The sequence below is a fragment of the Melanerpes formicivorus genome, unplaced genomic scaffold, assembly GCF_026170545.1.
Source record: "Melanerpes formicivorus ecotype bairdi unplaced genomic scaffold, bMelFor1.0.p_v2 SCAF_1, whole genome shotgun sequence".
NCBI lineage: Eukaryota > Metazoa > Chordata > Aves > Piciformes > Picidae > Melanerpes > Melanerpes formicivorus.
The window spans coordinates 51,697,352-51,714,747 of record NW_027142353.1 but is presented as its reverse complement, the minus strand read 5'-3'; the positions used below and the strand labels follow the sequence as shown (position 1 = coordinate 51,714,747).

Below are 17,396 nucleotides of genomic sequence, written 5' to 3'. Positions count from 1 at the left end.
ATAGAAATATGGAGAGTCATGTAGTGTGTTGGTGGTCACAGCTCAGTGAGCTATCTGAATGCTTAAGAACATAAATATGTGTGTTCATGGCAAAGGAATGCTTTAATAAACAGTAAGCTAATTTTTCAGTCTTTTGATACCAGCTATCCAAAGTCATTTGGGATTTTCTCTTATGTGCTTTTGTTCAGTAAGCAGTGAGCTAGAGTCACAAATTAATTTCAAACCACAGCCTGGACTTGAGATTAATAATTAAAAAACAAAATGCACCCATTATTACCAATTATTTTTTTTAGCCATTTTAGATTTATGTCAAAATTTTTAGGTGGTTGTCTGTTTCATGTATGAGAAAAATAAGAAGGGAAATAATTTGATGGGGAGAGCAGCTAACTTGTGTTCTCTGTGTTATGCAGGATGATGACAGGCCTATGATCGATGTCATGGATCAGTTGAGTTCTTCTATTCTTGAAAGTTTTATTCATGTGGCTGTTTCAGATTCAGTGAGTACTACTTTACTGTTACCATTAGTGTTTATATAGCACGTGGACATGACAAATATCAAACATGAAATAGTAAAAATTAAGCTGCTAGAAATTAAAGAAATCATGCAATTTTAAGACTCCATCCATCAATAATCCACAATATCCTGGACAATCTCTTCCATGAAAAAAAAATCACACTATGGATAAAGATACTATCTATACAAAACAAAACAAAAGCTGCCTAGATTCTGTGACCTGCATCCAAGAGAACCATTGAGAAAGTCTTATTTCCAGTGCCATCTAATACTTGGGGTCCTTGGAAGTCACTGCTATCATCTGTTCCAGAAGGAAATAACCTTTGACTCCCTTATGTGCTCAGAACACAGGCTCTTCCTGCAAACCTAAGGCTAAGCTCTAAAGTAGCTCATAGTTAGAATGAATCCCTGCTTTCTCCCTCACATGGGTTTTATGTGCCTAATATGCCACCAGAAGAAGCAAAGATTCAGTAAGCATTTTGAACAAGCAACTATAAGTAGACAGGACAACTTGTTTTGTACAGTATCTTTGCGATTAGCACCCTTCATCATTGAGCGGAAACTATCAGATTTGGGCACTTTTCACATGACTGAGTTTAAAGCAACAATTAGTCCTTGACCTGTGAGTGGCCTTTTGTGCAGTAGGAAGAGGACATCAAACTGGTGGTGAAGTCAGGCCACTGTGCAGCTGAAGTCAGAAAAGCTGAATGATTAGAAACTGAGCAAGCAAGAGACACTGTCTCTCTAACCCAGGAATTAGGAAATACAAATGAAATAACAGCATCTGGCTTTGGATGTTGCAGTTTCTATAGGCTGCTTGCATTTGGGGCTTTAATTCTATGTGTTAATAATATAGCAAAACAAATGTGGGCCTGATTTCTGAAAAGTACAGCAGGGAGTGGTAATTTAGTGATCACTGACAGTGGATGCAGGCAATTGTTACATCCTATCTGAGATCTGATAAATGAATAATAAGGATGCCAAAATACATGTGGTTTAAGTTTTTATTTCACAAAGTTGTTTTAATAAGATAAAATTTAAATTACAGTAGAAAATTTGTTGGTTTATGTGAGAACTCTACTTGCCACTGCAGGTAGCAGTGTTCAAAGTGGATTAAAACTCCTTAAGCATCTACTTCAGCTTCTTAATTCCCTACACAGATATTCAAATGCCTTGATGAATTTTGAAGAATATTTATTAATAGCATTGGTATTTATCATGTTGTCATAGCATGTAGGAGTCTTAATCACGGGTTAAGGCTCTGCCCAGCTGTTCAGACAATGAACATAAGGACAGTCTATAGCTATTATAGACTGCAGCTTCATACAAGACACAGAGGATGGGTGGAGGCAGAAATGAGAACAGAAAGCAAAAATGAGATTATATTGGTCAGCATAATCATTAGTTATTGTAGAATTTAAGGGCAAGTTATTGTGCCTCTCACAATAAGTAGGAGTTTCAAGGAAAAACCACAGGGGAAATAATGTGGCAGCTCTTATCAGCATTTGTAAATTGCTCCTTCTGACTGAAAGGGCAATGTGATGGGAACTATGAAAGTGTTGATCTAAAAAATTCAACAGAAGTCGGCCATTGATCTTGAAAATAAAGACAAGTACTGAGGGGAAACAAGACAGGGAATAAATGGCTGTCACTGTGTTTTTCTGTCTTTTCTCTCTGTAGACAACAATCCCATTAACACACAGCGTGGATTTGCAGTGGCTGGTGGAGTGGAATGCTGTCTTAGTAAATAGCCATTATGATGTGAAAAGTCCTTCCCATGTCTGGATATTTGCACAGTCTGTTAAAGACCCATGGGTTCTCTGCCTCTTCAGTTTTCTTAGGCAGGAGAATTTACCAAAACATTGTCCTACAGCACTCAGTTATGCTTGGCCATATGCTTTTACAAGGCTACAGCTGATAATGCCTCTTGTGGATCCAAAGTAAGTGGCAATCTGTATTTTAACTTTCATTTTTTATGGGTCTTGTTATTTTAATACAAGGGGTTTTAGTTTCATGTTTCACTATCAGTCTGTAAGTCCTGCGAGGTGCTACCCAGATATTCAGCTTGGAGTTTCATAATTGTAATTTATAAGGTAGAAAACTCTAGTTTCCTGCCTTCACTGGCTTTCCCCATGCGTCATGTCACATTGAATTGCGACTGATGGATATGTAGCATGTTTTACTCTCTTTCAAAATCTTTTGAGGTTCTGTGTAATTAAGACTGGGTAATTCATCAGTTTAATTTCTTTTCAAATTCTAGTATTCCTGTTAATGCAAAGAAGACAAGTACAGCGAGCAGTGGAGACAACTATGTTACTTTGTGGAGAAACTATCTTATTCTCTGTTTTGGAGTAGCAAAGCCCAGTATTATGAGCCCAGGACACTTGCGTGCTTCAACACCAGAGATCATGGCCACCACTCCTGATGGAACAGTGAACTACGATAATAAGGTGACACATCCTGTTTCAAATGAGTTATTCATTTAGGAGTGTTTTAAACTGCATCTGCATGCAAAATCATATCCTCATGAAAGTATTTCAGCTAGGGGAATATTTTGCCACACACAGGCTGCTTAAAGCACATAATTAGCAATTAAAACAGCTATATAACTATCTATTGGCATGAGGGATCAATAAATATTCAACAAAAGCCATGGCATTTTCAAAGTAATATCCTCATGAAAGTATTTCAGTTGGGGGAATATTTTGACATACACAAACTGCTTAAGGTACATAATTAACAATTAAAACAGCTATGTAACTATTTATTGACATGAGGGATCAATAAATATTCGGCCAAAGCCATGGCATTTTCAAAGTGATGCTTTCATTTTCACATTATGGGTGGTGTAAATTCCCTTTCCTTCCTTGTAGAACACAACAGTTGGTACATTTATAAGATTATTTAGCAACAAAGGCACTGTATGCCTGTCAGAAATGAAGGAATATTATATGAAATATATTTTCAAGTAGTAGCAACCTGAGACAAGTAGTAGAGCCACAAATGCAACTGCTGGAATATTTTAATGAAACAATAATCTGAATGAAAGCAAAGATATTGTTTTTATTTCTTAGGCCTTAGTGTGGTGATTGGGATGTAGTGGACATCCAGTTAGACTGGCATATTGATATCTATAATAGTAAATTCATTTCAGCACATTTTTAAAATGCATATTAATAAACCTTGGACAATGCTTTTTTGTTAAAAAAATAATAATATTGTGTTTACTTAATATTGGTAATCCTGACAAACATCAATCATTTCTTAATATATTTTAGGCTATTGGAACTCCATCTGTTGGAGTCTTACTAAAGCAGCTAGTGCCTTTGATGAGACTTGAGAGCATAGAAATAACAGAATCACTTGTATTAGGATTTGGAAGAACAAATTCCCTTGTTTTCAGGTACTTCCCTCCTTATCATATTCTCAGTTATTTGCCTCTAATCCAAATGCATTATTTTTGTTGTAATCTAAATATATTCAAGTTTTTATTTGCACTTTAGACATTTGTTATTACGTGTTGAATAAAATATTTATGTTTTCAGAAGAGACTAGATTTTGTTTACAAAGATTATATTTTTCTTCCATTTAGGGAATTAGTAGAAGAACTTCACCCACTAATGAAAGAAGCCCTAGAAAGAAGACCGGAGGTTAGTTGCAGAAATGAAATGTACTACTTGATTTAAACTACCAAATTAATGCAAAAGTAGTAATTCTCTTTGAAATACAAAGGTATTCTTGTGTACTAAGTAACTAAGTAACAAGCTCTGTGTGCCACTTTCTTTTTTTTTAATTGTATATAAGTACCTAAATTACTTCCATTAAAACCTGGTTTAATTTATATTCTATCAGTGATACAAAATTTACAATGTAAAAATCTATTCTGAGGAAAAAAAAATCCATTCAAATATAGAACTTCCTGATATAGAACTCAGATACTGGAAATCCACTTTCAATATCTGGAAAAAATATCTTTTAACACCACTGTACATATTTTGTGGCAGTGTTCAGATCTGCTTTTTATTTTCAGGGTAATCAGGGTCATCTGTTTCAACTTCAGTTGACTACATTTTTTCATTTGAAATACAATAGGTTAGCTGACAAATTCACCAATGTTTTCACCTTCATTACAGTACCCTCTTCTGTTATAATATCAAGTACTGCTAGAAGAGATCCAAACAGATCCAAGGGATCCAAGGGAGGATGAACTACTCTTGTGTCATTCCTGACAGATGTTGGCTACTCTGTTCTTAAAAACTTCTAGTGATGGAGTCCATAGCCTCATTTAAGCAGTTTAGTCACGACATATGTCTATGTGGCTAAATGGGAGAGTCATGGGAGAGCTTCAGTACTGGGTTCGAGTTCCCATTCTGCTCAGTTTTCTTTCCTTAGCTCAATTTTAGACTGTTCCAGATGGCTCCAAGACATCTCCAAGAAATCTGAGGTGGCTCTGGAGGCAGCTCACTCAGGGGAACAAGCTCCATACAGCACCAGACACAGTCCTCCAGACTACCCCAGCTTCTTTTGTTCTGCTATGCTCCCCTCATCCCCTACCTCGCTTTGCACAGCAGCCTCTGGGCCTAGTTGTAAAACCACAGCTCAGGCTAGAGCACAGCCCTCAGGTCAGAGCAGGCAGTTTGTGGTGAGAAAAAATGCAGAGAGGATTCCTTGAACCAGAGAAGGATTGCTTGAGACTCACTAGGCAAAATGCACATAGCCAGGTCTTCTGAAAGTAAATACAAGGCAGCTTGTGGTACTTGACTTTAGGGCCACAAACAGTTCCTGTCTGTTCGCTGGTGTACAAACAGCCACTGTGTCCATGCATCTCGGCTGAGAAGCCTGCATGGCTGCACACAGAAAGCAATGTTATTATGTCAATGCTATGCCCTACCCAGGCTTATTTTCCTGGTTCTCAGGCAGTTTTGAACTGTGTTCACTACTCTGTGTTCCACAACAGTTTCAATAAGATGTCATCATGGTGACCTGGTGTGCTAACCCCATCCACCAAGTCTTTGGCACAGAACCCATGCAGAGAATGGTAATCAGGAGGAAGTTAAATAGGTGGACAGAGGTGCTTAGTTTTGGCCAATATGAAAATAACAAAAAATTAATTCACTTGGCAGGTGCTTCATGTGAAGTTCTATGTGAACAACTCTTAATAATTCTGGCAGATGTTCTCTACCATTTTCACTCTGTGTTGCTTCACACCTCAATTCGTGTGCCTTCCATCCCTATGAAGTCATTAATTTGAAAGTCACTTGTGTTGATACTGGGCAGAAATGGATTAATACACATTAGTGCAGCCACTTGCCTCTGCATTTCTGCCAGTGCACCACTGAAAACAACTTAGACTTGAAAGGCCTTTTCTGGAGGCATACATATCCAGACTAACCTCAGGACATTAATCTCTAGAATGCAGAGGTTTACAGTATGCTGTAACAGCAAATTTAGCACGTGGAAATGTCAACAGAGGAATATGAGAACAAGAGGCTGCAAAGTTAGTTCCTGTATTGCTCCTGATATGACAAACTGGGCCATCTCCCAGCAAGCAGCACCACCCGTAAACCCAGGAGTGATTGTGTGGGTCATGTAGGTATAGGGAGCACAGCAGGCCTCCATGTCAGCAGGCAGGTGTCCAGCACATCAGAAATAACGTCCTTGAACTGACATATGCTATGACTAGAAAGAGAATTACCAGCACAGCCAAGAACTGCAGGGGTAAACCAAAATGGACATTACAGGAGATCTGCCATGTGGGCAGTAGCACAGGGCTTGCCAGATGGCCTCTGATAGTATTGCAGGAGGTGGCTGTGTCTGTTAAATACTGTGTAACAATAAAACTGCATTTTTAAATACATGTGCTTCCTGGAAGCTTTAAAGTATAAAGGGAGAAAAACAGTACTCTGAATAGGACAAATTAAATGGCATGATAATTTGAATAAAACCTTTGACTGTAATGCTGCAGGTTGCCAGTTCTGTGTCAGAAACTCAGGGAAAGTATTGCTTCCTTTTCCCAAGCATCTGCTGCTTGGCATTGGCAGAGCCAGAGTACTAGGTGAGATAAGCCCTTGATCTAACTCAGAATTGCTGTTCTTAGGCTCTGAAGAGGAAAATTTGAGCTTTCTCTGAGCTTTTTGTGTCCTGGACGCAAGTGTCTTTGAGTGCATTAGCAGCTTTTTGACCTCACTTTTTTTTGCTTAGTGGAGATGCAGGGTACAAAGAAACAAGTCAGCTTAGCCCTTCAACAGAGAGCCCTTCAGCCTTGTTGCATTTACATCTTTCACGGCAAGACAGAATACAGAAAGGACAGCTTTCTAGATGATAATGAGATGCATTGAACCAGTTAACAACAGTGTAGTCCTGTTCTGCAGGAGGAGTATGTTAACTGTGTGTATAACCACTGCAGTCAATGCATCCAAGAGTGTACTAGAGCAGTGTCTGCTAGAAGCCAGCTTGAATATGGGTGATCATGTAGCTGCAGCATTGCCGAGTTCAAGAACGGCTAATCACTGATACTCTTTCTTGGGGTCTGGATGCCTGGTGCTGCACTTTCCAATGCTTCCAGAGAGCAAAGTACATGGTCTTAAGGTAACATGAATTTCTTTGATACCTGAAGATAGCATGGATTTTGGCATAGCAACCTTGAATAGTAATTAATTTTTATCCAGTATTTCATTGTTTCATTTCCACATTTTCAATGAAGACTAAGGTTGTTCTTAAGTTTGTTCAAGAGCAGTTCCAAAGACAAGAATTTGGTCATGTTTAGTTGATGTACAAGCACATTGTTGTGGTAAAATATCCAAAAGCAATCAAATTCCTTCACGAATAAAACCCTTGGACTGGAATTTTTGAGTCCCACTGCTATACTGACACTTCTGAAGTCTGTCCTTTTAAATGTATACACATATGCACATAAAAAAACGTTGTTGTTGTTTTGGTTTCTTTTAATTCCAAGAACAAGAAACGTCGAGAGCGCCGAGATCTACTAAGGCTGCAGCTACTGCGAATTTTTGAACTCCTTGCTGATGCTGGTGTTATCAGTGACAGGTAGAACTATCACTCATCATAAGTACTGAACTTTAAGTGAAATAATATTCAGTGTTTACAACACTTTATGTCAGTATGTTCTTTGAAGAACTGTGTAATCTATCAGATACAGAGAGGCTCTTACACATTTCTTCAGAAAGCTCTGATGTCACTGCACTGTTATTCTCTATTAATGTACAACTCTCCTTTATGCTAGTACAAATGGAGCCTTAGAAAGAGATACCTTAGCCCTTGGAGCCTTGTTCCTAGAGTATGTTGATCTGACTCGCATGCTTCTGGAGGCTGAAAATGATAAAGAAGTTGAAATCCTTAAGGATATGAGAGCACATTTCAGTGCAATGATTGCCAACTTGATTCAGTGTGTTCCAGGTATGGTGCTAAATTATCTCAACATGCTACAAAATTGCACTTAATGTACATATTGGAAAAGTAATTATTCTTTTTTTCTGTGCTTTTTTCACTGCCTGTGAATTGTCATATAACAAATGTAAAGGAGATTGTGGAGAAAAATGTGTTTAAAAGTCTGTTAAGAGTCAAATGAAAACCAGTAAACTTTGGTGAAGCAAGCTTGTAATATTCATATATAAGAATCACCTCTTTAAAAGCCCAGTGAAGGAATTGGCTGTGACCTAGAGGGGCTCCAGATCTCTTCAATATAACACGTTTTTTTTGCTATCCCTTTGACTTTATTGCTGAACTCTTCATAAGTTTACAGGCCTTGAAGAACCTAGGTAGGTGCAGAAAATGTGCAGTATTAGATGTAGGGAAAAACCTCCCTGAGATGTTGAGACTGTGTCCCATATTACTTGACTTCTGTTATATAGTGAAGATTTCTCCAATTGATTTTGTGCTTTTTATTTATTACAAGGTCACTTCTGAAATATAACATAGTTCCATTAGCAAACAAGTCTGCTTTAAAACTTCTGTGTTATTACTGGAGGATAAGGTCTGGAGCTGACTCAGTCTATGTAAATCTGCTATCTCCAGATTATTTATGACAGAACACAGCAGGACTGATAGCGACAAAGGAATTCAAAAGAGTAAAGAGAATAAATACTGTACAAATACTTTCATCTAAGTTTCCTTCTGCATATTTTTTCAAACTTTTGTAGTTGCTTTCAGCTGTAAGATACATAAAAATTATATAATAGTTAAAAAAAATAAGGTTAAAAATGACATCTCTGCTATTCTTAGTTAAGGCAGAACTGAACTGAATAGTGTCCAAGTTCTTAGCTGCTAACAAACAAAATACTGTATTTCTTTCCTTTATAACTCTCTTAAATGATAGTGGTTCACAATACAGAATTTATCTAGCATTTACTTTATTATGAGCATTTGCAAAGGCCTCCCTCTTTGCATTCATTATCACATTCTACAAGGCACATCACATGCTGTGTGTTTTGAGAGAATACAATAATAACTGATGCATTTCAAGACTTCAGGGATGTATATTTTGCTAACAAGACAGCTTTAAAATGTATCAGTAACTAACAAAGCCATAAAATTTAACTCCCAGAAACAAATGTTTATTGTCTCAACATCTATCATCTTTAGCCACTGTTCATATTGCTTTGCATTAATATTGTCTGGTTTGACTTTGTTGGCTTACAGCACAGTTTCTAGGTGAACAATAATTGGCAAGTAAAAGTTTATCAGTCTCTTTAATAAACATAGTACCATCTCTGCCTTCATGCTTTGCTTAGGAGGATTAAAAGATTTCTTCATTTTTATTTTCCCCTGGATTCATAGAATAGATTCACGGAATGGTTTAGGTTAGGAGGCATCTTAAAGATTACCTAATTCCAACTGCCCTGCCATGGGCAGGGACATCTCCCATAGACTAAGTTGCTCAAGATCTCATGCAGCCTGGCCCTGAACATCTCTAGGGAGGGGGCATCCACAACAGAATATATAGAGTTGGAAGAGATCTCAAAGATCATCCAGTCCAACCCTCAAACCAGCACTGAAGGGTTGACACTAAACCATGTCCCTAAGTGTCAGGTCCACCCTCCCTTTGAACACCCTCAGAAAAATTCATAGATTTTTTTTTTTCATTTGTTCAGGAAATTCAGCTGTTCAGAAAATGTACTTCATTTTTGTAATCAACAAACAGGCACAAAGTTTCTTTACTGTATTAGAATATGACATACATATTGTTTGGACTGGCATTTAAAGGGTTAGAAAAAAACAAGTAAATATTTTCCAGTAAAGGAATGCAAGAGGCAGCGAAAAGTCAGACTGTATAATGTTTCTTGCATGCATTTCTAAAGTCAGATGTATATGTTTGTATCACTGCCCATTAATTCAGAACTGAAGGCTCTTAGAAATAAGATGTATTGTGTTTAAGGGAACTTAGATACTTTGGTGTAATTGTATATTGAACCTTTAAGGAAAACTTCATATTGGTGGAACTTTGAAATTCATGTAATTATCTTCCATATGAATGTGTGTTTAACAAATCACAACTATTTCTCTTTCTTTTTACTTAGTTCACCACAGGAGATTTCTGTTCCCTCAGCAGAGCTTGAGGCATCACCTATTTATCTTATTCAGCCAGTGGGCAGGACCTTTCAGTATTATGTTCACACCACTGGACCGTTACAGTGATAGAAATCATCAGATTACAAGATATCAGTATTGTGCATTAAAGGTATTAAAGTTTCAATGTCAAAATGAGTAATAGCAACTTTTTTAGTCAAAGTACAAGTAATTGTGGGGTTTATTTCTTTTTATTTTACAGAAATTCAAATTGGTGTCCTTGATGCAAACTCATCTGGATACTTACAGTGGTATCACACAGTAGAGCAGTGTGAGCTACTGGCGATACACATTTTTTGCTTTGTGGACACTTTTCAAGGCTAACTATTTCCAAAGCCACAACACATTTTAAAGTTTTACCTAGTTGTTCATTAACAGGTTGTCAGATGCTGCAAGAGGATCTTAGGCTCCGAAATTAAATACAGCACCAATTCAGTATCACATGCACATCTCACCACAGTCTTCCAGACTTGCCTGGAGACATGCCCAATAAGAATAGAATTGGAATGGAATGGAATGGAATGGAATGGAATGGAATGGAATGGAATGGAATGGAATGGAATGGGATAGAATAGAATAGAATAGAATAGAATAGAATAGAATAGAATAGAATAGAATAGAATAGAATAGAATAGAATAGAATAGAATAGAACCTTTGAAATCATCAAGTCCAACCTATTACCCAACACCGTCTGATCAACTAAACCATGGCACCAAACACCCCATGCAATCTCTTCTTAAATACCTCCAGTGATGGTGACTACACCACCTCCCTGGGCAGCCCATTCCAATGGCCAATCACTCTTTCTGTGAATAAAATACTTTTGCACTAAAACCAGTTGCAACTCCCCCACACGTGTGAGCTCTGAAAATAATAGCTTATTTACATACATAAGCTGCATCCCTTGGTGTAAAACAATTCAGGTTTTTGCAGAAATGTACTATTGAAACATCTGTGTATTTTGCTTGTTTTAGTAGCTCCATTTATGAAGGCTGGGTAAAATGAAAAATGTATCTTGAAGAATGAAGAAGCTAGGCTATAATATCCCTCCCAAAATGCTTGAACTGTGCATTATCCTGAATCCAGCAATATGTACAGCACCTTAATAATTGAAACCAGCTGTTAACATTTTCACCATAGTTCCCTCAGGCAGCCCTATTAGCCTGGATCTGGGCTCACATCATGCTGAAACATTCATTCATATTACTTTTTTGTGTAACTAAAGTTTCATCTCTTTTCAGGCCATGTCAGCTGTGCTGTGCTGTGGACCTGTATTTGATAATGTTGGTCTTTCCCCTGATGGATATCTTTACAAATGGCTTGATAATATTCTGGCTTGTCAAGATTTACGTGTAAGTACTCATTGATGAACAATTTTAATCTCTGTAATAGGTGATTGAAGAGTTTGAGAGTGTCTACATTCTAATTTGAGCAGAAAACAATAGCTTTATGCAAGGTTATAACACAGAAGTATAATTAATTTGAAATAATTTCATTACTATTCCTGAACATACAGTGTAGTGTGGCAGTTTTAGGCTATGCCTTTAAAATTAAGCTGCAGATTTCGAGCACAAAAGTAGAAAAATACAAATAATCCATTGTTGGGTGTAAAAAGGAAAACAAAAGATTATTCTAAACAAATTTCATTGGACAGAATATCTGGTATAGAAGCAAGTGTTCTACAAACATACCACACATTTTACCTGCATTCCCATTCCTTCTTTTCTTTGCTGGTCTGGCTGTTCTGCTGGGAAAATAACACTTCTGACCTTGAGAGAAGACTAACACTGCTTTCTTCCAGCTTCTCCCTCTCTCTCTCAGTCCAGGGGGGTCTGGAAGGTTTTGAGGGGGGCAGGGGAGCAGTTCCTTCATCGTTTTGACCAGGGGAGGTCTGTGCTATTTTCTGATTGTAAATACCTGTATAATATCATAAATAGTGTATATTTTGTACATATTCATTGCATTCTGTTGTAGAGTGTAGGTTTTGCTTTGTAAACACAGCTTCCATTTGCTTCCAACTGAGTCAGTCTTGCATAGTTAATGTGAATGGGAAACTTTAACCCACCACATGTGGGTAAATGGTAAGGTGAAAAATTGTCTTATGGCTTGGTGTTGCTTGCGACAGAGATCATCTGCTGATGGAGAACGGTTAAAAATAACAGGAGGTCAAAAATACTTGTATTCCTATTTGTAGTACTTCCACCCACCTGCTTCATGTTTCTGTGGGATAAGAATGTAAAACCCCTTCCTGCTTGGTAATATAGGTGCTCGTGAAACAAACCTGGGTGAGTGAGTGGGTGAATCTCCCAAACAAGTCAAGAGGATAAATGATTCAAGAGAGGAAAGAGAATATTTTTTTTTTCTTTTTAAAGAACATGTAATAGATTTTTCTTGCCATTTTCTCTTCCATTTCTGTGAAGATGGGTTTTGCCTTTGTAACTACCCAGTCATAACTCTGTATTTATAGCTGATTGGATTGTCTCTTTGATTGAGAAGTATATTGGTGATTTGCATCAAGTGGAGACAGAGAACAATAATCTTTTCCTCTGTGATATCTTGCACTTTGACATGGTATTCTCCCTAAAAGTCTCACGCCAGCACAGGTGGCTGGGAATGATGAAAATGCGGAGAGGAAAACCTTAAGGTTTGTGGAGCAGCTAGAGGATACATGCTGTAGAAATGGTAACTGATTGTGAAAAATAAGATTGGACAAAATAGAAGAAAGAAGCAATGGCTACAGAGAAAAAACCTTTTGTAAATTAGGATTTTGAGATGTTGATAGGGTTATGTAAAGACATGTCTAAGTGAAATGCATGGTTGAAATTTTTATGGATTTGGGAAGGAAATGGGAATGCAAAATTTTTATAGCTGACAGTTGTTTTCCCTAAGCTAATTGCTGTAATGAATGATTCTAGGATTGTATTGAAGGGCTGTAATTGAACTGCATTGCCTGCAGAATGCCATTTCAGTTCTGATTTAGATGAGGAGCATCCTACCTGCCCCAGTAATATTAAATATAATTTTCAGTCTTTACAAGTTGTTACTGGCACATGGTGAAAGAATATTCATGGGCATTAGTGTTTGATGTTCCAGTACAGTCCTTTACTGAAGGATCACAAAGTAATAGTCCAAGTCTTAGTTGTGATGTGTTTGCAGCAGTGGTGGTACCAGAATTAAGTCATACAGGGTCTGCAGGGAGAGTTGTTAGATTGCTTGATATAGTTGGATTAAACATGCAAGTTTTCATACCCTCAGGCTTGCAAAAGGTATGTTTCTTTGTCTGCCTTGCTTCTCTGATAGTTAAAAGAAGAATAAACATGAAAGTGTGTCACTGTTTGAAACTCACATGAGGTAGGCAACAAATATTTAACAAATCAGTTAACCAATACAAATGGATGTTGCCCAAGAACACCTGTCAAGTATCTTAGATATTCCAGAGATGCTGCTTTTTCCTGTGCTTAATTTTGGAAACCACCTTTGAAAATTTATTTTGTTTATGTAGTCTTTGCACATACAATTTTTTTTTCCAAGTTGTGAATATTGAAAACTGAATATTTCAACTCTACTGTCCCTAAAACAAACTTATGATAAATTTTCTGATCTCTTTATTTACCTTAATACTCCATTTCCCCCTTGTTTTTCCCATGTCATTCCAAGAATTGTAGAGAATGGACATACCTGATCTCCCAAATCATATTTGGTTATGTATTTTTGTCATGTATTTACGTCAGGTTCATCAGCTTGGCTGTGAAGTCGTAGTCTTGTTGCTAGAACTGAATCCTGATCAGATCAATCTCTTCAACTGGGCTATAGATCGATGTTATACTGGATCATACCAGCTTGCCTCTGGATGTTTCAAAGCCATTGCAACTGTGTGTGGAAGCAGGTATTAATTAATCTATTAATCTATCCTTGCAAATGTAAAGAAAACTGGAGGTTCAGCTTGTATTGTATAGAATTGTAAGTCACACTCTACTACTACTACTACTACTACTACTACTACTACTACTACTACTAATAATAATAATAATAATAATAATAATAATAATAATAATAATAATAAACAACAACCAGGTTGGAGGAGACCTTCAAGATCATCACGTCCAACCTATCAACCAATCCAACCCACCTAAACAACTAACCCATGGCACCAAGCACCCCATCAAGTCTCCTTCTGAACACCTCCAATGATGGTGACTCCACCACCTCCTCGGGCAGCCCACTCCAATGGGCACTATTCTTTCAAACAATTCCTGAAGACCAGATTGCTATAGATCCATGATTCTGAATATAAAACTATGTGCTTGGTAGAAGATACTCTTACCATAGCTATAGCTGAAATCTCTGACATTTTAGTGCTGTTTTGCTCAGGAACACATAAAATAACCACAACGCTTTCATTTGAACATAGGTCATAAGTCTGGATTCAAAACATTTGGCATGGTTTTTCATTTACTTTATGAAAGAAAAAAAATGTCTTAAATGTTACTACCTTGAAACCTTGAATTTTCTTCTTTTTCTAAATGGATTCAGTTTGCTGTGGCTACCAGCTCCTTTTCTGTAGATCGGTATCGTCATTGCTATTGTGAAAAGCAAGCACAAGATACTTGAAGACACAAAAACAAATACTGCTTTTGTGTTAGGCCTCCATAAAACCTTTCCTTTTTTGCATTTTTGCAAGAAAAAATTTGTAGAGAAATTGAAAGGTAATCAAATTTGGGGGTGGGGGGGTGGGTGTATATATATATATGTTTTGCATCTAATTACAATAGATCTGAAATTTTGCTCTTAAATGTAATCTGGCAAGAAGTCTGATCAGCATACTTCACTAGAGAAATAGTTGGAATACAGCAAATCAAAACAACTCAAGTATTTTAGAAATTGTCTGTAAAAACATTTGTTCTTAGAGGAACAACTGGACTATAGACTGTATTGTACTGAGATTTTAAAAATATGAAGGGAGATTTTTCTTAGCAAACTGAGTTGTTTGTTTGTTTGTTCATTTTTTCCGTTTAAGGAACAAATAAACATGCCACATTTTCAGCCACTCTTTTTTCCTCGGGTTGTGTTACCTATGAGGAGAGGTTGAGGGAGCTGGGGTTGCTTAGCCTAGAGAAGAGGAGGCTCAGGGGAGACCTTATTGCTCTCTACAACTACCTAAAGGAAGCTTGTAGCCACATGGGGGTTGGTCTCTTCTCCTGGGCAGCCAGCACCAGAACAAGAGGACACAGTCTCAGGCTGCGCCAGGGGAGGTTTAGACTGCATGTTAGGAAGAAATTCTTCATAGCAAGAGTGATTGCCTATCAGAATGGGCTGCTCAGGGAGGTGGTGGAGTCACCATCATTGGAGGTGTTTAGGAGGAGACTTGATGAGGTGCTTGGTGCCATGGTTTGGTTGATTAGATGGTGTTGGATGATGGGACGATGATATGATCTCGAAGGTCTCTTCCAAGCTGGTTAATTCTATTCTATTCTATGTCACTGCGTACTGAAATTTAATCTTTCCCTTACCTACAGTAAAAATTGAGAATATGATCTGTATGATGTACTTTGCAGAGGAAGTCCACTTTCTGTCAAGTTGGGGATTTTATTAATATTTGAATGCTATTAACAGCTTTTCCTCTATCCTATGTATGGAGAGGTCACTGCTTAAACTACTTATAAAAATGGGCAGTAATGAATCTCATTGCTGATGTCCCTTTTTCTACAAAGAAGCTACATCCCTTAATTTGATATTGTTTGCTTTTAAGCTTATTTAAAGGATGAAGAGATGCGTAGAGAGTGGATTATAACTAGAATTTGGAATGTCCCATGCTACGCATCCAGGAGCACAGTAGCTCACATCTAAACTGAGAAATTGATGGTTCACAATTGATTCAGGTGCATTTTCAGAGCATCATGGAAAAGCAGAAAATTATGTAGTGAAAATCCAAATGTTGTGACATGGGAATTGCTTTCCTAGCAGTATTCTCATTGAATTAACACTTTGATATGTTTACCCTTATAATCAATGTTGACTGGACAGATAGTGGACTTCTTGAAACAGTTCTTCATGTTTACTCTTTGAAAATAATTTTAACAGAAGTGCCTGTTAATGTTCATGTCCAAGATGGTGTCTTTTCTGCAAAGGGATTGTTTTAATTTCAGCTTGGCATAAGAAGTACTTTATCCACGGAAATTTTCATGCTAGCCATCTTCTTTCCTGGGCGTTGGCCTATTCTTTTAGCAGTTTATGTTGTAAATGAAAGTGAATGGACAGTTGGAGACACAGGTATTGCATTTCTCACTGTGGGTAACTCAGTGCATTCCTAAGCATTAGTCCAAGGTAATTATAAATAATCCTTTCTTTCTTCCCGTTCACCAGATGGCCCTTTGATCAAGCAGCGTGTGTTCATAAGAGCTCCCTTTCCCATATTCTGGTGGTAGAACAGAGAAAAGAAAGATGACATTCTCTTTAGTCCACACTACAGAGTAAATCAGAGTGAATATAATCTGCATTCCTCACCAACATTCACAAAAAATGTACTGTTTATTCTTCTAGGAACTATCCTTTTGATATAGTGACGCTTTTAAACCTAGTGCTGTTCAAGGCGTCTGACACCAACAGAGAGATTTATGAAATTTCCATGCAACTTATGCAGGCATGTATCGGCTTGTTTTGGGTTTGGTTTTTTTATGTCTGTGTGTGTGAACTTTTTATAAAGTACTGTTTATTTTCTTTTTAGTTTTGTTTTTAAAGTAAATAATTAATTTTCTCTTGGCTGTAAATGCTTATGGGAATTTTTATGTAAAAATGAATGGGAAAATATTAGGTAATGATGTCTTTCAAATTCAGTAAGTATGCTCTGAAACATATAGATTGTTCTCTGATATCTAAACTTGAAGTGCTACATTTCTTGAATTAATGGATTTTTACTGTCTCATTGCATTATTATTTTTTGGTCTCTTACAGATCCTTGAATCAAAGCTTTTTGTGTATTCCAAAAAGGTCTCTGAGCAAAGACCAGGCAGTATCTTGTATGGTACACATGGTCCACTGCCACCTCTTTACAGTGTTTCACTTACCCTTCTTTCATATGAACTAGCAAGGATGTATCCTGAGCTTACCCTTCCACTTTTTTCAGGTACCTGCATCAATTTGACTTATTATCTCCTGTACTTTCTTTGTGCAAATGGTAGATTGTTACGTGAACAGCAATCCTATTTATAAATTTAGCTTAACCTGGTTTTATTCTTGTTCAGGTCAAATCATATTTAGGAATGCAATATATATTTCCTGGAGGTGCTTTTAGAAAGT

At 37.2% G+C, this 17,396-nt stretch overlaps 1 protein-coding gene across 6 annotated transcripts in view; it reads left to right on the top strand.

Annotated features, from left to right (window-relative positions):
* FRY (FRY microtubule binding protein) overlaps window positions 1-17,396 on the top strand; it is a 257,340-nt gene that overhangs the window by 169,344 nt on the left and 70,600 nt on the right. For all 6 annotated transcript variants that reach the window (XM_068143156.1, XM_068143114.1, XM_068143147.1 and 3 more), the window contains 12 exons: window positions 411-497; window positions 2,195-2,454; window positions 2,775-2,964; window positions 3,793-3,917; window positions 4,107-4,164; window positions 7,470-7,561; window positions 7,758-7,930; window positions 10,051-10,211; window positions 11,342-11,452; window positions 13,832-13,986; window positions 16,641-16,740; window positions 17,052-17,223. In XM_068143156.1, the coding sequence (XP_067999257.1) occupies window positions 411-497; window positions 2,195-2,454; window positions 2,775-2,964; window positions 3,793-3,917; window positions 4,107-4,164; window positions 7,470-7,561; window positions 7,758-7,930; window positions 10,051-10,211; window positions 11,342-11,452; window positions 13,832-13,986; window positions 16,641-16,740; window positions 17,052-17,223 (1,684 nt within the window). The remainder of the gene's footprint in view (window positions 1-410; window positions 498-2,194; window positions 2,455-2,774; window positions 2,965-3,792; window positions 3,918-4,106; window positions 4,165-7,469; window positions 7,562-7,757; window positions 7,931-10,050; window positions 10,212-11,341; window positions 11,453-13,831; window positions 13,987-16,640; window positions 16,741-17,051; window positions 17,224-17,396) is intronic.